Source organism: Heterodontus francisci, chromosome 10 (genome assembly GCF_036365525.1).
Source record: "Heterodontus francisci isolate sHetFra1 chromosome 10, sHetFra1.hap1, whole genome shotgun sequence".
Classification (NCBI taxonomy): Eukaryota; Metazoa; Chordata; class Chondrichthyes; order Heterodontiformes; family Heterodontidae; genus Heterodontus; species Heterodontus francisci.
Window position 1 is genome coordinate 72483772 of NC_090380.1, and position 24936 is coordinate 72508707.

General features: G+C 41.0%; 1 protein-coding gene across 1 annotated transcript in view; it reads left to right on the forward strand.

Moving 5' to 3' along the window:
• Positions 1-24936, forward strand: part of igsf3 (immunoglobulin superfamily, member 3) — a 196570-nt gene that overhangs the window by 165841 nt on the left and 5793 nt on the right. Inside the window, exons 7-9 of the mRNA XM_068040735.1 lie at positions 7324-7731; positions 17381-17791; positions 21497-21919. Of these exons, the coding sequence (XP_067896836.1) occupies positions 7324-7731; positions 17381-17791; positions 21497-21919 (1242 nt within the window). The remainder of the gene's footprint in view (positions 1-7323; positions 7732-17380; positions 17792-21496; positions 21920-24936) is intronic.

Consider the following 24936-nt stretch of genomic DNA (forward strand, 5'->3'; position numbering starts at 1 on the left):
GATATTGGGCCTTGTTTCTCATTTGAATGAAATCAGTGAGATGTGAACACAGTCTGGTCATCCCCAGGCAGCCCACCCAGCGAACAAACTAGGGTTTTAGGCTGCAAGAAGATATGGTGAGTGGTATGGGAATATTCACCAGTTTACAATGATCATATTACTTCTTCGGTCTGTTGCCCAGTCGTGTTTTAAGACAGTCCAGTGTGAATGTGGGACGATAAAGCAACAAGACCATTTAAGTTTCAGAGAGGGCTTTTAAATTAATTTTAAACAAAAGAATCCAAACAAAAAGTATCTCTAAGAAAGTCAAGCTGTTGAGCTGAGAGGAAACCAAAATGAAAATACCATGTGCAAACAGTTAAAGAAGTCATTTAATAAGTCAGCAGACACTGCATGTTGATGTTCAAAGGTCACCTAGGCATGAACTATAGCTTAAGAGATGGATTTTATTTTCAAAAAATATACTTTATTGATAAAATTTGTTTAAGTGCGTTAGCTAACATTTCAAATTTGGCATTACATAAAGTGCAATATAGTTCAGTTTCTTTCCATACAGTATGTGACACTCTGAGGTGCCTCACTAAACTTAGAATTACAGGTCATATTTACAATATACATTTCCCGTCAAACATGCTCTGATGTATACAGCCCAAGGGGTTTTACACAGGTTCCAACCCTCAGTGTACCATGGTGGGCAGGCCTTAAACTGTGGCCTCTCCCCAAGTAGTCCAGGGAAACCTGACCAGTACTTCTCTGCATCTGTTACGAGCTCACAGGACACCAGTCTGGTGTGGACTCTGCCTTTATTGAAACTGACTGTATTGGCTGCCCCCAGTCAGAGTGCCTCATGGTCGTGGTCACGTGACTACAGCAAGCCAGGAGGCACATTGGTACAGTATTGCATTTCTGTCCCAAACAGCATCCTAGACTGTAGATGACAGACTTGCCCGGGACCAGGGGGTTCCAATTCCAGGTTATCTAGGTGCAAAACAAGAATTAGTACCAGTGTTAACTGAAATTGGTCTGAAGTACTGATTTTCAACATATTAATTGCCTCAAATTTTATTGTTTATGAAGTTAGATTTTGGCCTATTGTAGCTTGCAACAACCACAGCGAACAAGCACTGACTCTTTAGTTTCAGTTCAGATAGTTTACTGGTCTTCAGTAAAACAGACTAAAGAGAGGAGGCATGGTCTCAAATTAAGAAGCTCTAATAAATCTCTCTTGCTATTGTTAACAGTTATGAACTGGGTTGAGGTTTAGCTTCTGGTCAGTTTAATTTTGTAGAATATGTTGATTTTCATATAATAATAATCCTCTCAGCACCTTCACAAGCACTGTTCAGAGAAATTTTGAGAAGTTGCACAGCATCCACCCACTTCTGGGCTAAGGCAACCAATTAATTGAGTAATCGAGTACTCAATCAGTAACTGAAATGTTCAGTGAGGAATTTAAACATGAAGACCACAAAATTCGGTTGCACAGCACCTGTATTTTCAGTGTTATGGATCTTTCAGGTCCAAAATAGCATTTGCAGCTCATGCGCACACTGGCATGGATCGCACCGGTCGGCATTTTGGGAGGTCATTAGGGTGGGCGCTGGAAATATGTGGTGGAAGTATGCAGAGTTGACAGATCATGACGCCAGTCAGTGTGTAATGCAGATTTGACTCTAGAGGTGCCATTTTCAACCTCAATATTCCAACCAATGCACTCTCTTAACCTTGCATAGCTGAACATGCATTAAGCAGCAGGGAGGCTCCCTCACCATTGTTATTTAAAGACATCATCATCACTTTCAGGTCAGTTGTCGATTGATTTCTGCTGGTTGTTCTGAATTAGGGGAAGTGTTTGGAGTTTGTACTGCTACTTAAATTTGGTTGTCTGCAGGGAGTGGTATGGCATGTGGTGATGTCCTTGGTTCTCACTTCAAATGTATTGAAGGTAAAAAACACCCTTAATTTTGTCTGGACAAGACTTAACCAATTAAGGCAACAGGATACTCGATTAGCAAGTCCAGAAAGTTTATTAAAAGTAAAATTATTCTTAACAAACTTTAGGAAGATAACTTTATAGCTCTCGCAGGTGCGCTTCCTGGTCGAGTATTGATCGCAGAACGACGCAAGGGTCTTCTCTGCAATGTATTCCCCTCTCTTTGCATACATTTCCTCTTCCCACAGGGAAACACGTGGAGTGAGCACCTAGCTTCGTCAGGATAATGGGTTTCCCCATGGTGCAGGGAAGCATTTACTACACACGTCACTTTTCAGGCACCAGATGTAAATTCAGAGATATACCGCAATCACAAAGTGTTCCTCTCTTTCACTGTGCAGATGAGTCATGGTTGATAGAGGTTTTAGGTAGGTGAGTGAAGGGGGTGTTGGTTCATTGAGCAGTGTCTGAGGCTAGTGGTTCATTTGTAGGGATTTGGCATTGAAGATGCATTCACTGACCTTGACCATTCATGTGAGGTCATTGAACTTCTTGTGGCACAGCATCCTGATCCCCGGAGCTACAGTGCTGGCATTAACCTCGACAGTTATCTGCTCCCATTGCCTTCATAATGTCTGTTTGGAGGGTCCCCTGTGTTTAGAGGATATCGCTCCTCCTGTCGACCTCCTGCACCAAGGCCTCCAGTACTGCTTCAGAGAACCTTGGAGATGCTTTCTGCCCTGAAGTGCCATTTTTCAGTGTTTTTCCTACTCAGGCATTTCTCCAGCCACCCCCAGGACATGCTGCAGCTGGAATGCATCTGCCCTTTAAAAGCTGAAAACTAGCTTTAAGTAGTGTTGGCAGGTTTTAAGCTGTGCTAGTATCTCATGCATTTGTGCACCCTGCTCAGGTGTGCAGCCACTTAACAGTGCTGACTGCATTACAACCATTGTAATAAGTAGGCAGCACAAAATTTGCTCGCTGCCTGTATCAGAAACAATAGGCACGGGTTAATCGCAAATCACGATCCACACGTCCATTACGGGACTTATTGAATTTCGAAGCCCAAACTTTTGTAAAATAAGAGCTGTTTTTCTCCTTAAAATGTGCATTTGACTTCTCGCACAATAAGCTGCTGTTGTCACCCTAAATCAGCCCCTTATCACTTATCGTACATTTCTTATTCATTGTCCAGGCTATTGTACATTAGCTTCAATAATTGTCCAGCTAAAATGCTGAAACAAATAAAGTAACATTTCAACTTTTGTTCTGTTACTAAAATGGTGCCAGCAGAATTCTGTCGAGCAGCATTTGAATGACTACATCTAATGTGTTTTACCCAGCACAGATTGTCTTGTTTGAACTAAAAAAAACTTTTATTTAGTTTTCCCTTGATAATGTAATTGATGTATTTAATCTGTTGCTATGTTACTAGCCAACATGAAGTTGTAATTAGGAATACAGATTGGCCTATTAATAGTCTATTCTCAAAGATCATTAACCCTTTCATCTCCTAGTTCTGATAATTCCGGAGCTCTTGGGACACAACAAAGTTCTGGTTGTTACAAAATTATTGTTGAAAGTTGCTTTTGTCTCTTAAAAAAGTACACATACTTACTAAATTCAATTTGTTTAATTCACAAAATGACATACAATTGGGATACCATTAATGTTGGAACAAAAGATAAAGGGAGCAACAGAAACATAAATCTAGGTTTGTGCTGCCTGAGTACATTTTGGTTAAAGCTAAATAGAGAGATAGAAAATAGGAAAAGGGAGCCTAAAAAGAAGCAACTAAATAATAAGGTAGTTATGGTAAAAATACAAAGAAGTCTGCTCATTTTTTTAAAAATCTGTGAATGCATGCGTTCTGTCCATATCTATATATGTCTGTTTATGACTGTATTTATAGACATGTGTTTGCATATGTATCTGGATTTATGTGTTTGCTTATGTGTCTTTATGCATGTGTGTGCGTCTGCATCTTTGTGTCTGTGTGCCAATCTCTATATATGTACATCGGTGTGTCATTATCTTGTAACTGTTTTGGGTGTCTGAGTATGTATCTGAATGCTTGTGTGTGTGTGAGATGAATTCTCTGGTAATTTAGAAATGTTTAAAAACCTAATGGAGATGATGCCTATAAACATTCTCCCCTTTTTATGTCCTCACAACAAAAGCTGTTGTATATTTGCATATTTCACCTATAATTTTTCAATGTGCAGCAATAGGAATACAGAAGCAATGTTTTCTTGATACTTTTTATTTCCCTCCTTTGTTCCCTCCACTTCATTTTTCCAGCCATTATCCATAATTCCAAACTATTAATTTATCTAAATCTATTCATCGTGACAATACTAGCTTTTGTTTAAGAAATGAGGCATTAAATTAATGTTCTATGTAGTGAATGTATGGTAAACTAGATTGGCACCTTTGAGAGTTGTGCTCTATTCCAGATATCCATAATGATGCATTGCTGGAAACTGCAAACAGAGATGATGTCGTAGTGAGAAGATTAAAGGCATTGTTTTTAAAAGTTGGAAATAATTGATTCGCCTTATATTTCAAAATGATTTGAGGGCTGTTCCAGCAGTCCTTGGAGAGAAAGCAGTTGCTAGCTGAACACTACTGACATTTATTAGATGAACATCAATGTAGTGCGGTAACATATTATACATTAATGTATGCCTGATCCACTCAGCTCCATTAATCAATATGAATAGTAGATTCATTGTGCTACTCCAAAGCCTGAGAGTGCCAGACACAGCTCTCTAAATCCATTTGTCTGGGAGCTGTCGTCTGTGCCGTTTCAGTCTCCTTGCTTTAGTTGCCAGCTCATGCAATGTGTTCTACAATACTGGGGAATGTAGTCAGTACTCAGCTAGTTTAAAAGTGGGTGACATGCTGGTAGCATATCAGAAATGCAATGTTCATTTTTCAAAAATGGTAAATCAGCATTTTTTTAAAAAGCTGTTGCTTAGAGAAACTATTTTTTTGTCTTTTTTTTTTAACATAACAGGGCCAGGCCGGAGTGTCTCAAGGCACAATGGGTCTGAAAACCCATGGCCCAACAGCCCAGCATAAGTGGCGCGATTCACCTCTCTATGACCTCTGGCATTGAACCCACCAAAGTCTATAGGAGTTGAAGTCATTTAATTTAAATAATTACATAAAGTAGCTGTGCTAATAAGGGCACATCTCAGGTGCTGCCATAGGGAAGATGTTGCAAACTGCAGTTTATGTGTCCAGGTCCAAGCCCATCGATTGCCTTTATGGGGAGAAACTAAATGCTTAGAATTCTTCAGAGGTCCAGACCACGACTCAGGCCTGGATACCCCGATTGGGCCCCACTTGTGAGTTTTGACGAGCTGGAACACCTGCGCCCACCCAATCTTCCCACAGGACCAGGGGTGTGTGAACTCCTGTATGGGAGTTCCTGCTCCCATCCACACCCACTCTTAGACCACAAGCCTTGTTGGTGTTGGGCATAGACTCTCGCTCCAACAAGCTCCTGTAGAAACTGCCATGTCTGGGTCCTGGTCCTCAATGCAGAGCTTTCTTTGGACTTCTACTGAAGTTACAGTGGGAGTGTGCCAGAATGGCCATAGAATTTTGGCACCAGTGTCTGCAAAAGGTTCCTAGACCTACAGACATTATTTCTGCAGTGAAATTTTCAAAATACAGTATATATACTAAAAGGGAACTATTGTTCTTTTTAAACAATACATTATTCTAAAAGTTCTTATTCTGATTCGTTTCCCAGGAGCCAGTTTGCAAATGAGAATAGTTTCATTACATAGTTACTTTTCATGTTACAATGCAACCTGAGGAACTTGCAATCAGCAAGTTATTTTTAAATCACCAGAAGGACTAATATTACAATTGGCATGTTAATGTGTGAGCACTTTGATTAAATATTAATGTAGTACAGATTTGCACAATAAGGATGCAAGTGCAGCAGTTTTTTGGATATAATACCTGTTGTACATTACATTGATGACCTCAATGAATATTGCAAAGCAGAAGCGGCATCAATGATTAATTATTCCAGTGAACATTAAAAGCAGGAATGGGGGAGTTCTTTTTTCTGTTTCTCAGCCTATATTCCGCAGCTATCTTTGTTGCTGGCGTGATGGAGTCAAACTAAACCTCGGTATATTCTAAACTATCTTGCTCACCACCGAATAATCTCCTGAATTCTTCCATGACAAAACAGTTATTCATATGACTCATACTCCTCTCAATTGACTGGGGGGAAAGATGCACAATGCAGTTCTCGTAGTGGTGTGCTTAATCTGCCTGCTTTATAGGTCTGTGATTATGAATTTGAGTCACAATGCTGTCTGATGATCCAATGTAACCACAGTTATGAAGAACTTTATTTGATGTTGGCTAGTCTGCTATATGGGCTATCTCACTGCAACTCTGTAGCAGACATGGTGAGGAGAGTGAAGACGAGGTAGACAAGAAACTAGTGTCTTGCTTAGAAGTAAATTGCCCCAGCACACATTTTGTTGAAGTGCTTGCTCCAGCTGTAGAGGAAAATGGCTTGGATTTTGCAGCAGTAATGATAGCAAAACTGTCAGCATTCATCATCATTACTCCTCTGAAACTGACAGCAACTTTTGGAGTCCACACAAGCTTAGTTAAAGGTGAAAATCCAGAAGTTGCTGTCAGTGATTCTACATTTCTCTGTAGGGTATGCTGTTGAAGCACCCCCCGAGTGCAATCAATTAGGAATTACTGAACTGATGAGAACTTGCCCTTTTACATTATTAATCTCGCTGTAAAAAACTTGAAATGTTACACTTGTTGAATGAGGTGTAACTGGGTTTCAATGGCGAACTAAGTTCATAATTACTGCTGAACAATCTTTCTGGCCCTGAGTAAGTAATATATTTGTGGAATGCCAAATTTCTCCATAATGGTAAAAGAATTTCACATTTTAATTTTTTTTTAAAGCTTGTTTGATATTTCAGCTTCTACTTAAATCCTATGTGTATGTTCCAATCATTTATTTTTCTCTCTGTAAAATGATATTAAAAAGTGAAGGATAATTGCATTTTACTTCCACGTTTGCTGTCTGTAAGAATACTTCAGTGTGATTGGCTGCTAACCCTGCTTAATGAGATCACTGTTGCTGGACACCCAGAGATCCCCTTGACCTGGTGCCAGATTCAAACTCATTTTGGGAAAGGGGAAATCCATGCTACGGAGATTGCTGGATCTTTGTGGGGAGCTTTCTTTGAGGTCAAAGAGTGCTGTCACTTCAACACTGACTGCAAAATCTAGGCCATTATGGTTGCTAGAGTGTCTGAGAGAAAAAATGAGGAACGTTAACAAAATTCACCATTGTCCTGCATGTGACCAAATCATTTCTTCCCTTACAGATTGCAGATTAAAAGTAAACCAAATAAAAAAGAATATTGTAGTAACAGAAAATGACAATATTCATTTAAACTGTATCATCACAAATCAAACAAGACTGGACTCGCAATTCTCTATACAATGGTATGTTCAGAAATCACTGGAGAAAGATGACAAACTCATTCTGAAATCAAACCGTGACTGTATGATCGAGTATAAGGACTGGTTAAAAAGAGACAAGAGAAAAGAGAGACTGCAGACTGCAAAACCTTCAAGTGGGCATTACACTTTGGTCTTATTAAAAGCTGATATTGATGATAGTGGGAAATACTATTGTCACGTGGAGGAATGGCTGCTGAATCCCAACAACATCTGGTATAAAGTTGGAGAGAACACATCTGGACTGACCACTGTCACTGTCCAACGTCCAGGTATTGAATCTTTGTTTGTTCCTTTCAAGTATAGAATAAGCTTTCAATCCTTGCATGCTTACGAAGAACACACTGTGGAATGGAGGCTAGGTGCCTCATTAGCAGGGGAGGAGGGTAAATCTGAACATAAGCCATACACTTTTCTTGATAATTGCATTGACAGAGGGCTATGCCCTCCTCTTGGTCAAGGAGTGCTACAGAAGTTTAAAAAGAGATAGAAAATTGAGCAGAGTAGGGACTGAACTCATGTCTTCTTATTTTGTGATGTGTCATGGCCAATAATTAACCCTCTGAACATAGTAACTCATTTTAAAAATAAACTCAGGACCAAGAGAGAGTGATATTTTACAGATTCTCTTTCCCTGACAGAACCAATCTACCTAATTATATTTTAATGTCTAACTGATTCACATTTTCCAAAGGATTTCATGCTAGTGTTATATGCAGCACAAGTGCATTTGTGATATGCTACAAATTGTGCATTCAAACGCTGGTGTTGACTGTCATTTCATGGCTATAAACTAGGAGATGGAACTGATGTGAGCACTTGACACTTTTGATTTGTTTGACATTTTGCTGGAATGATTCAGCTTCAAGGTAAGTGCGCTATCATCTTAACTTCTGCCTCCCCAAAGCCAGCAAACCAATACCTAAAGCATGAACTTGTTGCACTGTATGTGACTTTAGTGCTGCGGTGAGGGAGGAGAACCAGGTGGAAATACACAGAAGAAGCAAACCCACCCTGCTCTTTACTAACATTCCACCCATTGCAGCCTCAGCACCAGTTTCCCAACAGTCCAGCTGTTAGTGGAAGAGAATTAATCTGGGCTGCAGTCATTACACAGTCACCATTTTCTATCTCTAGCTATGCCATAGCCAAAATCCACTTGCATTATTCCACCAAACTGAAAAATTTGAACATCAACTCCCTTTGGCACTTCATTAGCTCTAGCTGCAACCACTTCTGCTCAGTGCTGTACAAATGAGAACAGATGCCATTCGGTAGCTTTGCATTGCTCATTGACAGAAGCCACAGTATACAAGAACTTCTAGAAAAATAAATCAAACATTTTTTTCCCCCAGGTTCCATAAAGCAACAAAGACCAATTTCTTTAAAACAAGGGTTTCACTGCTGGTATCCCACACTCTCAAACTGGTTTTCCACTTATGTTACTACAATATCAAGAAGACACAGATAAACTGATTAACTAAACAGTTGTGCTACAGGGCATCTACTTATTCATTCCGAAGCATTCTATTTCTCAGTAACAAATAAAAGGAGCACATTAAATTTACACTGACCCTGGAAGTCACGTAATAAGGAGGTGTTCTAGGTGTTTCGCAAATTAGCATTTACAGAGGTGACAATGAGGGTCATGAGTCTCATTCTCAAATATGAATGTGTGTTTGAACTGCATGTTTACATTCTAAAATGTAAATGTATTTCATAGTTATAATATTTAATAAAAGCAGGATTTTATAGAAATCAATAGAAGATAACTGACCAAGGTTTTGCAAACATACATTTGATGCTAGAAAAAGACAATATTGCCACACTGTTCATATTCACATACATATGAGATTATTTACACCCTTAGAAAAGAAAATCAAAATATAAAGGCTCATTTGATAAAAGCAAGTTGTAAATGAACCATAAAGGTCCCTGTTTTAATCCTTGATTGCTCCTATGTTAATTACAAGCATACAAAACTATACATAGAAACATAGGAAAAAATAATTGGTTTATCCAATCTGGCCTATAGAATTGTGATATGCATCAAGATACAGACACTCCTTATACACGTGGAGCCAGGTAATCTCCTGGAAGAGGTGAAAAGCCAGATTTAAAACCTAAGCCAATTTGGGAAAAATCTGAAAAATTCCTCTTCCCATGCCTTCAGGTGATTAAAACTAGTTCAGGAGATCTCATTGGGCTGGGTTTTACCAACCCTCTGGGGACGGCCTGGGAGGTTGCATGGTTGTGGGGAGCCATGAAATGGTGAGGGAAGGTAGGGGTGGGGTGGAGTGTCTAGCATCCTCCCATCGCCATGCCATTTTACCAGTGGCGGGGAAGGTGGAGGGTGGCCCTCCCACCTCAGAGGCCAATTGAGCCACTTAATTGACCAATTAAAGGTCTCTTTCTGTCACCGTTGGCATCTTACCAGTGGTCGGTGTGCCCTCCGCCATGTGGTGAGACCGTCTGGTGAACCCTGCTGGCTCATTCGGGGAGAGTGGGGGATCCTCCAATTTGGGGATTCCGTGGCCCATGGAGTTCTCCCTGACAGCAATGGCTGCCACCGCAGCAAAATTCCCCCTCACCAACCCTCTTACATTGGCCAAAGAGGGGTTGACCCAAGCTTTCTGGCCCATTGCCTGGGCCCACGCTGTGCCAACAAAATTCCAGCTATTGACTCTGATTTATATTACGGGGGAGATACCTCTTTTACAAGGTGATCTCTGCCCTAGCAGGCAGCATGTCCTGCTTTCTCTTGAAGAAATTGGGAATCTGCATTCACCACACAATCTAGTCCCTTCAATATTTTATAAACTTCAATCAATTCGCCCAAGTATACTCTTCGCTACAGTATACAGGCCCAGTTCTTTGAGTTTATCTGGATAACAAAGGTGCTTTAAACTGGGAATCAAATCAGTTGACCTAAATAAAAGCAACAATTATATGCTATAATATGTTCAGCATTTCTGGGCTGGGGAAGGGAAAAATGAACTGAGTTCTGTCATATCTCAGGCTGAAATGTCTAGTGATGCTCACTGCCAGTGTGGCCGTCAGGTGAGGGTGTGAGCAGGCTCACCTCTCACAGCTTCAGTGATAAATTACTCCATGTATAAGCTTACACAGGAGGAACTGTCCACTTGGGCAAGATACTGGAAAGTGGTTGATGCCCACAAAACAATGCCTAGAACAAGCCAGTACCTTCAGGAAATTAGGGGAGAAAATGACTACAGGAATGGGAAAATTTTGTCATCCTCTGTGCTACTTTGCTTGCTCCTTTGCTTTTTTATTTCAGAGTTTTTGTTTCAGTAGTCATGCTGATGACCTAATATCTGGAAACTGACTAGAGTTATTACAGTGCATGACCTGAAGTATCTTGAATTTATAAACTTATCTGAACACACACTAATTCAACTGTAAGTCTCAGTAAATCCTCTCCGATAAGTCCCTCAATAATACTATATCATCATAAATTAAAATTGTGACGACCAGGTGAGAAATGGGTCTAGGGGTTCCTTCTCAGCCTTTTCCTGGTTTGACCATAACAGGGTTTAATTTTTAAAACACTGTGTTTTAGCTTCCCCTCAGTGAATCCTTGTTCACTGCTCTCCAATTGTAACGGCAAAGAAATCAACCAGACAGGTTTTCTTAGATTTAAACAAGAAAGGTGTAAGTTTATTAATAGTAAAACTCTAATTTGGTTAAAACCACTAAAATACGCAACACGACCACGCTAGCATGCACAAGCGATAAACACACACGCAGATAGAGACAGAAAAGGGGGAAGAATCAAGGAGAAAGGTTTGAAGCAATAGCTGGAGTTCATTTACTGCCTTTTATGTTCGATGTAAAGTCTTTGGTTGCAGTTAAATCTTGCCATCTCGTTAGGGCCCAGTACACAGTTTCAAAATAGTTTCGATGGTTTTCTGTCTTCTTGAAATCCAGTTGCAGTCTCTTTTCGTGAGAGAAAGAGCGAAAGCGAGACAGGGAGATGCTGTCTTCCTTCAAGTTCAGTTGCATTCTGACTTCAAACTGTTCTGTGAACCCAATTCGAACCAAACCTGGGCCAGCCGGCCAGTCATGTGACTAGCTTTTTTTTTAAACAATCTGTCCGGTAAGGTTTTGTGGATTCTTTCAATCTTATTAGACATCTTCAGTAGGGGACTGGAATGCTGACCTTCACACACTCAATATCTTGTGATCAAAATCCATTTGGTTAATTGAATCAGGGAGCAGTTCCATCGACTTCTCCAGGCAACTGTCTCTTAGATTGCAAATGTTTCCAGAAATTGTCCTGTTAGAAGGCAGGTGCAGCTATGTTTTCAGTCCAGTCAGAGTTTAAAATTAATGTTCCATATGATGAAATTAATATGCCTCATTCTTGGCAGATGTGGTTTTCCTCACAGAATTTAAATTAACACATTCAATAAGGTAAACTGAACCAACAAGAAAAAACCCTTTCAACTGCTTTGCTTGAAATGGGTATGGACACTTGTTAAGCACCATCTGTGGTTAGAATTGTCACAAATAGGAAGGTCATGGGAAGGGCCAGATTTAAATGATTAATTTTCCCACCTTTGCCAAACTGTAAGGGGTGCTGATGATGATGGAACTCCCGAAGAAGGGTCACTGACCCGAAACGTTAACTCTGCTTCTCTTTCCACAGATGCTGCCAGACCTGCTGAGTGGTTCCAGCATTTCTTATTTTTATTACAGGACGACCAAGACTGGGAACTGAATATTCAAGGATATTCGACATTTAGGAAGGACAGGCAAAAAGGAAAAGGAGTGGTGTTGAGCTAATAATAAGGGACGGGATCAGTACATTAGTAAGGGAGGATCAGATCGGAAGAACAAAATGTGGAATCTGTTTGGGTGGAGCTAAGAAACAGCAAGGGGCAGCAAACATTGGTAGGAGTTGTTTACAGGCCACCAAACAGTAGTGGTAGTGTGGGGCATGGTATTAATCAGGAGATTAGAGAGGCATGTAGCATGGGTAATGCAGTAATCATGGGTGACTTCAATTTTCATATAGACTGGGGAAACCTAATGAGCACTAATGCTGGGGAGGACGAGTTTCTGGAGTGTGTTAGGGATGGTTTTCTAGAGCAGTATGTTGAGGAACCGACTACAGAACAGGCTATTTTAGATCTAGTATTATGTAATGAGAAAGGGTTATTTAATAATCTTGTTGTAAAATAATCTTTAGGGATGAGTGACCATAATATGATAGAATTTTACATTATGTTTGAAAGTGAGGTCGTTCAATCTGAAACCAGGGTGTTAAATTTGAACAAAAGAAATTTTGAAGATATGAGCAGCAAATTGGCTGAGATGGATTAGGAAAATACATTAAAAGGTATGACAGTACATAGGCAATTATTACATAGTTTACAGCAACTATACATTCCTTCAAGGCACAAAAGCCCCAACAGAAAAGGCAGTCAACCATGGCTAACAAAGGAAGTTAAGGATTGTATAAGATTAAAAGAAAAGGCCTATAAAGTTGCCAGAAATAGTAGCAAACCTGAGGATTGGGAGGATTTTAGAATACAGCAAAGGCAGATCAAGAAACTGATAAAGAAAGGGAGAATAGAATATGAATGTAAACTAGCAAAAAACATAAAAATGGACTGTAAAAGCTTCTATAGGTACGTAAAAAGGAAATGTTTGGCTGAGACGAATGTGGATCCATTACAGGCAGTCAGGAGAATTTATAATGGGGAATAGAGAAATGACAGAGAAGCTAAATGATTACTTTGTGTCTGTTTTTACTGAGGAAAATACACGAAATCTCCCAGAATTAGAGATCCAAGGGACAAAGGAGAATGAGGAATTGAAGGAAATTAGTATTAGTAAGAAGGTTGTATTTGAGAAATTAATGGGGCTGAAGGTTGATAAGTCCCCAGGACCTGATATTCTACATCCCAGAGTGTTGAAAGAGGTAGCTATGGGGATAGTGGATGCATTGGTGATCATCTTCCAAAATTCTATAGATTCTGGAATGTTCCTACAGACTGGAAGGTCGCAAATGTCACCCCACTACTTAAGAAGGGAAGGATTGAGAAAACGGGAAACTACATATCTGTTAGCCTTACATGAGTAGTAGGGAAAATGCTAGAATCTGTTCTAAAGAATGTGATAAATGGATACTTGGATAATAATGATCTGATTGGGCATAGTCAACATGGATTTATGAATGGGAAATCATGTTTGATGAACCTGTTGGAGTTTTTTGAGGATGTTACTAACAGAATTGATAAAGGGGAGTCAGTGGACCTGGTATACTTGGATTTTCAGAAGGCTTTTGATAAAGTCCCCCACAGGAGGCTGGCTAGCAAAATTGAAGCACATGGGATAGGACGTAATATACTGGCATGGATTAAGGATTAGTTAACAGGCAGAAAACAGACAGTAGGAATAAACATTCTCAAGTTAGCAGGCTGTGACTAGTGGGGTACCGCAAAGATCAGTACTTTGGTCCCAGCCGTTCACAATATATATCAATGATTTGGATGTGGGGATCAATATAGTATTTCCAAGTTCGCAGATGACACAAAACGAGGTGGGAATGTGTGTTGTGAGGAAGATGCAAAGCAGCTCCTAGGGGATTTAGACAGTCTTAGTGAGTGGGCAAGAACATGGCAGATGGAATATAATGTGGAAAAATGTACGGTTATCCACTTTGGTAGGAGGAATAGATGTGCAGAGTATTTCTTAAATGGTAAGAGATTGGAAAGTGCAGATGTACAAAGGGACCTGGGTGTCCTTGACAATAGGTCACTGAAAGCTAACATGCAGGTGCTGCAAGCAATTAGGAAGGCTAATGGTATGTTAGCCTTTATCGCAAGAGGATTTGAGTACAGGAGTAGCGAGGTCTTGCTTCAATTGTATAGAATCTTGGTTAGACCACACCTGGAGTACTGTGTGTGGTTTTGGTCCCCTTACCATAGGAAGGATATTGCCATAGAGGGAGTGCAACGAAGATTCAAGTGACTTGTTCCCGGGATGGCGGGACTGTCCTATGAAGAGAGATTGGGGAAATTGAGCCTGTATTCTCTAGAGTTTCGAAGAATGAGAGATGATCTAATTGAAACCTACAAAATACCTAAAGGGATAGACAGGGTAGATGCAAGAAAGATGTTTCCCTGGTTGGGGACTCTAGAACCAGGGGACACAATTTCAAAATAAGGGGGAAGGCACTTAGGACAGAGATGAGGAGAAATTTCTTTACTCCTTGTGCATCTTTGGAATTCTCTACCCCAGAGGGCTGTGGAAGCTCAGTCATTGAGTATGTTTAAAGTAGAGATTGACAGATTTTTTTTTAGAGATACAAAGAACAAAGAACAAAGATAATTACAGCACAGGAACAGGCCCTTCGGCCCTCCAAGCCTGCGCCTATCCAGATCCTCTCTCTAAACATGTCGCCTATTTTCTAAGGTTCTGTCTCTCTTTTCTTCCTGCCCATTCATGTATCTGTCTAGATACATCTTAAAAGACTCCATCGTGCCCGCATCTACCACCTCCGCTGGCAATGCGTTCCAGGTGCCCACCACCCTCTGCGTAAAGAACTTTCCACGCATATCCCCCCTAAACTTTTCCCCTTTCACTTTGAACTCGTGTCCTCTAGTAATTGTAACCCCTACTCTGGGAAAAAGCCTCTTGCTATCCACCCTGTCTATACCTCTCATGATTTTGTACACCTCAATCAGGTCCCCCCTCAACCTCCGTCTTTCTAATGAAAATAATCCTAATCTGCTCAACCTCTCTTCATAGCTAGCGCCCTCCATACCAGGCAACATCCTGGTGAACCTCCTCTGCATCCTCTCCAAAGCATCCACATCCTTTTGATAATGTGGCGACCAGAACTGTACGCAGTATTCCAAATGTGGCCGAACCAAAGTCCTATACAACTGTAACATGACCTGCCAACTCTTGTACTCAATGCCCCGTCCGATGAAGGAAAGCATGCCGTATGCCTTCTTGACCACTCTATTTACCTGCGTTGCCACCTTCAGGGAACAGTGGACCTGAACACCCAAATCTCTCTGGACATCAATTTTCCCCAGGACTTTTCCATTTACTGTATAGTTCACTCTTGAATTGGATCTTCCAAAATGCATCACCTCGCATTTGCCCGTATTGAACTCCATCTGCCATTTCTCTGCCCAACTCTCCAATCTATCTATATTCTGCTGTATTCTCTGACAGTCCCCTTCACTATCTGCTACTCCACCAATCTTAGTGTCGTCTGCAAATTTGCTAATCAGTCCACCTATACTTTCCTCCAAATCATTAATGTATATCACAAACAACAGTGGTCCCAGCACGGATCCCTGTGGAACACCACTGGTCACACGTCTCCATTTTGAGAAACTCCCTTCTACTGCTACTCTCTGTCTCCTGTTGCCCAGCCAGTTCTTTATCCATCTAGCTAGTACACCTTGGACCCCAAGCGCCTTCACTTTCTCCATCAGCCTGCCATGGGGAACCTTATCAAACGCCTTACTGAAGTCCATGTATATGACATCGACAGCCCTTCCCTCATCAATCAACTTTGTCACTTCCTCAAAGAATTCTATTAAGTTGGTAAGACATGACCTTCCCTGCACAAAACCATGTTGCCTATCACTGATGAGCCCATTTTCTTCCCTTTGGCCCTTTGGCCCACCGAGTCTGTGCCGACCAACAACCACCCATTTATACTAACCCTATAGTAATCCTTTCTAAATACAAATGACATAAAGAGATATGGGGATAGTGTGGAAAAAAGGCATTGAAGTGGATGATCAGCTCTGATCGTATTGAATGGCGGAGCAGGCTCGATGGGCTGAATGACCTACTCCTGCTCCTGTCTTCCTAAATTACTATTTATAATTTCAGGCTGGTGGAAGGACAGACACGTGGCAGATGAAATTTAATGTTGAGAAGTGTGGAGAAATACATTTTGGTAGGAAGAACAAGGAAAGGCAATACAAAATGAAGGATACAATTCTAAAGTGGGTGTAGGAGTAGAGGGACCAGGGGTTATATGTGTACAAATCATTGAAGGTGGCAAGGCAGGTTGAGAAAGCAGTTAATAAGGCATACAGGATATTGGGCTTTTTAAATAGAGGTGTGGAGTACAAAAGCAAGCAAGTTATGGTGAACCTTTATAAAACATTGGTTTGGCCTCAACTGGAATATTGTGTCCAATTCTGGGCACCACACTTTAGGAAGGATGTAAAAGCAATGGAGAGGATGAGACACTTCAGTTATGTAGATAGATTGGCGAAGCTGGGGCCGTTCTCTTTAGAGAAGTGAAGGTTCAAAGGAGATTTTCTAGAGGTGCTCAAATTCATGAGCAGTCTGGACAGAGTACATAGGGAGAAACAGTTCTCATTGGCAGCAGGGTCGAGAACCAGAGGACACCGATGTAAGACAATTGGCAAAAGAATCAGAAGCAACATGAGGAAAATCTTTTTTATGCAGCGAGTGTTTAGGATCCGGAATGCACTGCCTGAGAGTGTGGTGGATTCAATCCTGGATTTAAAAAAGGAGTTAGATAATTATCTAAAGAGAAAACATTTGCAGGGCTACAGGGAAAAGGAAGGGGAATAGGACGAGCTGAGTAGCTCTTACAGAGAACCAGCACAGACACAATGCACTGAATGGCTTCCTTCTGTGCTGTAACCATTGTGCGATTCTATGATTTCCAGTAATTTCTGTTTTTATCGCATTTGATACAGAAAAACTTAAAAGCTCGAACTATTTTCCCATGCGTTCACAAGAATCACATTTGTTCACATCATTAAGTTAATGCATTTGAATGGAATATCTGATAAATCTGGGGAGTTATGAAACTATGCTTCAATGATATTTAAATTCATTGGCTGTCAAATGTTGTTTTAATGACATGAAAACTTTGTGTACCTACAGAAAGCAATTTGCAAACTGTCAAAACTGAGAAGAGTATTACTGTGCCAGAGGACAGTCAGATTCAACTGGATTGCAAGATCAGCAACCGTACCAACCTGGATTCTCAACTATCTGTGGTCTGGTATGCCCAGAGAACACTGGAGTCAGATAGAGATCCCATTCTCAGCCTGAATCGGAATTCTGTTTTTGAGTATGGCAGCTCAGGGAATAACAGTCTAAGACTGAGGGATAGGCTACAGTTTGAAAAAACTACCAGTGAACTGTATAGTTTGATACTACAGAAAGCAACTACATCTGACACTGGCAGTTACTTCTGTTATGTGGAAGAGTGGCTACTTGACCCTAATGATGTATGGTATAAACTGGGAGAGGATCAGTCTGGACTGACTACTGTCACTGTACAACAACCAGGTACGGTATAGCTATTAATTTCAGTTTAGGTAAAATGCTTTAATAAAGAGTGGTTTACAAAAGCTATTCCTCTTATTGGCATCAGACCACATGACTTCCGGTCACCTTATTGGAAATTTTAAGACATGGCTGCATGATGTTTAAGGAATTAAATTATACCAAAAATTAGCTGAAATCTGGCTTCTGAAATGCAATATCTTCCAGCTGACTAATGTGCACTGAGTTAGTCTCAGTTTTAAATTACAATGTTACTTACATCAATAATTTAGCAGAGAAGTCTTGCCTATTTTGGCACCAAATCCATAGCGTAACACTGCAAATACTATATCATGCTTAAACTTCACCAACAATTCCCATCAAAGCTGTGTTGTCTTGCCTCCATTCCAGATACGAGGCCAAAACACAGTGCATGTCATAGTACCACAATGTGCATGTACAAGTATCTTACATCCCATGTGAGTTTCCCCCACCCCCAAAAGCCCCACCCAGTCAACACAGATAATGTGGGACTAGTAAGATTTAAATGCATGCAGCTGGGTGAAGTGGGGGATATGTGCTCTGGCTTCCTGAAAAACTTGTGAGAGCCACTATTCTGTGTTAACATTTCAAAGGAGTTCAGTGACACTGTCAGGGGTTAGCACAATCTATCAGTTGGATGATGCAACATTGTTACTTTCAATTTTGTCAAGAATAAAGGCACCAGATTGACGAGTGAAACTCAATGCTATCCACTTTACCCAGGCTGTGGGCTTGTGACAAAATTAACCCCTATTTTGCCCATTATTTTGACAGGATTCTCATGAATTCTATCTTAATTGGCATTCCATTTTAAACAAAAGTTTAAAAGATATTCACATGTGGTGAACTTTGTAAAGTTTAACACATTCTGTAAGCTGTTCCTGGCCGGTAACTGAGCTCAGTTAATCCTGTTTGTAGCATTGCCTTGTCCAGTCATATACTACACCTTCCCAGCCTACAAGCATAGTGCACATTCCATATATGCATATATGCTTATCAGCAGTGGGGTGGGGGAGGGGAATATGATGCCCACAGGGCTATCGTTAAAGGGCCAGAAGTATAATCAGGCAGCTGTATTCAAACTTTTCAGCTTATAATTGTGACACTGGTTACATGTGAATCATTTTGCAAGGCACAGATGTTATTAAATGGACAAAAATGAAAAATAGCCAAGCTAACCTAATGATATAGTTATAGCTTGCCCGAGGCAATCTCTTTAAATCTCATTAGCACTGCTGGTGTTCATATTGACTTAATCACAGTGTGACTTATTTAAAAAAGAATCATTTAAATTGAAATACCACCTGGATATTCATCTCTGCTTCATTTAGTCATGATTAAGCTGGTGTGGTATGGTAGCTAGAGGCAAAAAAGGGTGCGAGACATATTCAGATGCGATGGTGGCACAAATTATATTGACTAGACAAGAATTTATTTGAATATGCTGACGAGCTTGTCCTCTAGGAAAAGGCAAATATTAATATATTGCTGTTTCAAAAGGAATAAACTAGCAAAGTTAAATATCAGAGACCTCCTATACAAAGGCCCATTATAGCTGCAGTGAAGCAGTGAAATAGGCCATTATGGATTGGGATTTTCCAGAATCTACTCCATATGACAGCCCACATTGTATAAGGATTAAATATAAGCCTCCAGCTATGGCTCTGATGATGCAGTTTCAATGTAGTGTAATCTTACTCCTGGTGTTAAACTGAAATTTGTTGTCATCTATAATGCATGTCTCTCGACCGCAGGCACTCTCTCTGCACAATGGTCCTGAATTTTCCCATGGGTGTTGTGAACCTGAATTTGAAATCATTTCCAGGTCCCGAACCCGTGTATTTGGCCAATTAACAGGCCGCCTCCACGTTTGCCATCCAATTAGGGACAGCAAGCAAATTCCCTAGGCGGGAACACAGGACATCACAGCCTTCTACAATGCAGATCAACAGCCTGCACTGTGAGACCAGTGGGAGCGCTGCTGAGAGCCAAATTGATGGAGTAGCAGGGAGGCACTGCAGCCGCCACCAATGTCAGTGGAGCAGCTGGAAAGTAACATGCTATGGTCATCAGAGCCATTCAATTCCACTATTTAAGAACTCAGCGGCAAGACTGTGATACGGGCAAACGGCAGCCTTGCCATTTGCTGCTGCTGAGCTCATCACCAGCCTTAGAAGCTGCAAGGCTCCGACCTCCCACTTTGAAGCCGCCGCCTCTTACCTGCCGGGAAGCAGACACAACTAGGGATCCCGGTGCCACTTGCAAAATCTACACTCTGTCAAAAAATAGGGCTTAATTGGCTACCCACTGTTGCCATGCAGGGAGCCACTGCTGCTGGGATCCCACCTCTGGGAAAAGTGCTAGGAGGTGGGAAGACATTGTGGTGCCGACCCGACACATGGCTCTCCAAATTTTCACGCCTCCCCCTTCTGCAAAGACACCTCCACAGGACTGGGAAATTCAGCCTATGATGACTACATGGCTGGATTAAATGACTGAAAATTTTCAGCAGAATAAAATTTATTGACCTTTGATGAAACCAAGGTTTGTGAGGCCATTTGAATAAATACCGCATTTCATACCATGAGCTAGTACACACATATCCCGGGATGAGTTATCAAATTTGGTATGGAAGAAAAAAATTGGAAAAAAGAAATTTGTGGAGGATCTACTTTATACTGGTGTTATTGTAGAAGCATATGATAGTTGCTCAGGTATAATAGTGTTTGGAATGTATGTACAGTGGCGCAGTGGTTAGCACCGCAGCCTCACAGCTCCAGCGACCCAGGTTCAATTCTGGGTACTGCCTGTGTGGAGTCTGCAAGTTCTCCCTGTGTCTGCGTGGGTTTCCTCCGGGTGCTCCGGTTTCCTCCCACAGCCAAAAGACTTGCAGGTTGATAGGTGAATTGGCCATTATAAATTGTCACTAGTATAGGTAGGTGGTAGGGAAATATAGGGACAGGTGAGGATATGGTAGGAATGTAGGATTAGTATAAATGGGTCGTTAATGGTCGGCACAGACTCGGTGGGCCGAAGGGCCTGTTTCAGTGCTGTATCTCTAAATCTAAAACTTCTTTGCTTTGAGTTGATTTGCATCTTTTTTCTGCCTCTAATTTGCCTTCCAATTTTTTACTCTTGCCTTTGCTAAAGGGGCTCACTCATGTAGCCCTTCAGCAACTCAGCGAGATTGTTATTTATTTCAATCTGTGGTCCTGGACAGCAAAGGGTCAGCAAACTGTTTGAACATGAGGAGCCATCACAGTTGAGCCCAATCCTGCCCTCATCTCAAGGTCACGTCTACTGTATGAATTAAAAGTCCCATCTGACTTTGCCAGGTACAGTAATTACACATAGGATCTGCAGCAACAGTCTGCTTAAGATGGGGCCCTTCCTGCATCATTCAATCTTTCCTCATGTTGGGTTGATCTGGGCAGAGATGTCTGAACGTGGGCTTGTTCCAACTCTTGGCTGAGGGAAATAGTGTGAATATAGGAGAAAATTCACTGATCTGCACTCCCAGTAGGGAGTAATGCTCAGGAGAGGTATGGATTGGAGATAGGACTGCAACACTGCAGCACTGATTTTCTGACCCACACTGCCTTCGAGAAAAATGGGTACATCAACTTTCTCAGGTTTTCAAAAATTAAACATTAAAACCTGTTATCTCTCTTTTTAATTTACAAACAGAATTTAAAATGCAAGTGGATAAAATGGAATTGAATATTAGCATACCCGAGAAGGGCCTGTTTCAGCTCAACTGCAATGTAACCCACCAAACACAAGATAATTCCCAGTTTGCCGTATCCTGGTTCGCGTGGAAAGTCAAGGAAGGTGCTGACCAAGGCATGAAGGAGACAATTTTAAAAGTTGATCACAATTCAGTGTTTGGGTTTGACGTCTCACCGGATGGAGCTGAGGGAATGAAGGACAGACTGCAGTTAGAAAGACCATCCAATGGATTGTACAGCTTGACGGTGCAGAACTCTGCCAGCAGTGACACGGGGAATTACTACTGTCACGTAGAGGAGTGGATTCAAAATGCCAACAGTATCTGGTATAAACTAGGAGAGGATGAATCTGGGCTGGTCATGGTCACTGTACAAGATAAAGGTAACTCAGTCATTGACAAAATGCTGCTTTTGCCTGAATCATATGCGGTCAGTTAAATTAAATAATTTCAGTGCATTCCTACTGCTCAGTGCACAATGCATTGGGAGTACTTCATGAAGGTGGCCAGATTTTGTAATGCAACCTGCCTTAAACGGGTCATTTTCAGGTTGGCAAGCTGTAACTAGTGGAGTGTCACAGGGATCAGTCCTGGGGCCTCAACTATTTGCAATCTATATCAATGACTTGGATGAAGGGACTGAATGTATGGTTGCAAAATTTGCTGATGACACAAAGATAGGTAGGAGAGTTAGTTGTGAAGAGGAAATAAGGAGTCTGTAAAGGGATATAGATAGGTTAAGTGAGTGGGCAAAGATTTGGCAGATGGAGTATAATGTGGGAAAGTGTGAACTTGTCCACTTTGGCTGGAAAAATAGAAAAGCAACCTATTATTTAAATGGAGAGAGATTGCAGGTCTGGGTGTCCTAGTACACGAAGCACAAAAAATTAGTATGCAGGGACAGCAAGTGATTAAGAAGGCAAATGCGATATTGTTGTTTATAGCAAGGGATATGAATATAAAAGTAGAGATATTTTGCTACAGTTGTACAGGGCATTGGTGAGACCACACCTAGAGTATTGTGTACAGTTTTGGTATCCTTACTTAAGAAAAGATATAATTGCATTAGAAGCAGTTCAGAGAAGGTTCATTTGACCGATTCCTGGGATGAGAGGGTTATCTTATGAGGAATGGTTGGATAGGTTGGGTCTGTATTCATTGGAGTTTAGAAGGGTGGGAGATTATCTTATTGAAACATAAGATCCTGAGGGGACTTGACAGGGTGGATGTTAAAAGGATGTTTTCCCCTTGTAAGAGAGACTAGACATGGTCACTGTTTAAAAATAAGGGAGAGATGAGGAGAAATTTTTTCTCTGAGGGTCACGTGTCTGTGGAACTCTCGTCCCCGGACAGCGGTGGAGGCAGGGTCATTGTTTTTAAGACAGAGGTAGACAGATTCTTGACAAACAAGGGAGTCAAAGGGTATCGGGATAGTCAGGAAAGTGGAGTTGAGCCCACAAACAGATTAGCCATGATCTTATAGAATGGCAGAGCAGGCTTGAGGGGCCGAATCGCCTAGTCCTGCTCCTAGTTCATGTGTTCGTATAGGTTGATGGGAAAAATAAAAGGGTTGCAGACACTTAAAAAGATCATTGAATGACCTGTTTTGATTCACGTGTGAGCAGTGCATCAGCTGATATTGTGATGCTAACTGGAAATGAGCCGCAAGCAAAACAGTACTCCCTTAGAACCACACTAAAGTGTCAGCTCACATGATGTTCTCAAGTCTCTGGAGAAAGACTTGAACTCATAACTGTCAGGCTCAGAGGCAAGTATGCTACCATTTAGCCACCACTAACATATTGACATTAGTTCTAAATTTGTCTTCTATTAATGTGAACTTGTGCTCTCTTGTCTCATTATCATGGCTTAGTCTGAAGTCATATATTGGATTTACCTTCTCTCTTCTGTTCACTGTGTTACATACCTCTGAGGTATAATAAATCCAAACAAGTGACTATTTTTTCTTATGTTATATGCAATTTTTAAAGTATATTCCATTTATATTGTATCTACAGTGGGTGACTGATGTTGGCTAAGTCCAGTAGCTTCCATATTCCTTAAAGCACTGTGAAAATCCATGAGAGTTTATTGTTAAAAATCCACAAAGTATCACAAAGAGTGTGCATGCAGGAGTTATATTGTAACATACTTAAAACAATACCAAAAAGAAAATGTGCATAGGAGTTTTATCATGTTATCCAAACATTTCAACACAACATGTATAAGATATTCCCAACAATGATGTTAAATATGGTATAGATCTGCCACAGCATTGCTCATGTAGTTTGAGGTGTGTGGTGCAGAATTCATATATGAGATTTTCAATGAGCTGATGCCGTCAGTGTGTTTCACCTTGAACCAGGTTGGATAAGTGGGCAGTGTATATTTGAGAAAAGGGCTGGGGGGTGGTGGGGCATTGCCATGAGGTTGAGGTGAGACTGATTCTACTTGTGGAATGTTTTATGTTTCCTGAATATCTGGGATGAGAGAAAACCTTGCTGGCATTGTGGCTTGTGTCCATGTTGGAGGGCCCCAGAATGCAGACATCCTGAGTAGCTTGGTTATTTTGATGGCTATCAGTACCTCGGCTCATTTGTTTTTCTTGTTGATAGTTTTTCATTTCTGTTCTGACCCTCCAACCGCCTTCTGGCCACTGCAAGACGTTTTTGGTTTTGTCTTTAGTCACTTAATCGCTCACCCACTGCTGCTTTGTGTCTATTTTATGTGAAGCAGTATAGGATCTTTTATTACGGCAAAGATAGTGCAAAATGCAAGTTAATGTTGTATCATATTCTCCTCATTTCTCTCTATTAATCGCTTTCTGAATCCCTTACTCTCAACATTTATCTCTGTTAATCTATTGCTATATCTCCTATTCGCTTTCTCGTGATCTGTTAATCTATTCCTGTGCCTTTGTTACTGTTTCTCTATTTCCTGTTGTTTTCTTCTCTGTTAAAGTCTTCCGGGGAACAGTGAAAGGCTGCAGGAGGGAGTGAGCAGGGAACGGCTGGAGATGGCACTGAGCAGAAAGTGGCGCAGCCATAGATGGAACTAGAGAGGGATTGAGTCGGGGGACGTGCATAGAGTTGGTCTGCTATGTTTGGGGGATTGGGGAGACAGCTGATTGAATGCAAAGTGCAGTGGATAAGTTCATGATTTTCCTTAACAATAATGTTTTTAATGTGATCTTTATGTAATAAAGTTAATTTTAAAGGTATATAGTAGAATGGGTGACCAGGCAGCAATACACCACATTATTTTTAATAGAATATGATTGGACATTTTTGGGACCAAACTGATCAGAACTATTACAGAGGTTATTTTGAGGTCTGATTAGTTTCTGGCAACATGGTTCCCAATTTAAAACCCTGCCCCTGGATGAGGGGTTGTGGGAGTG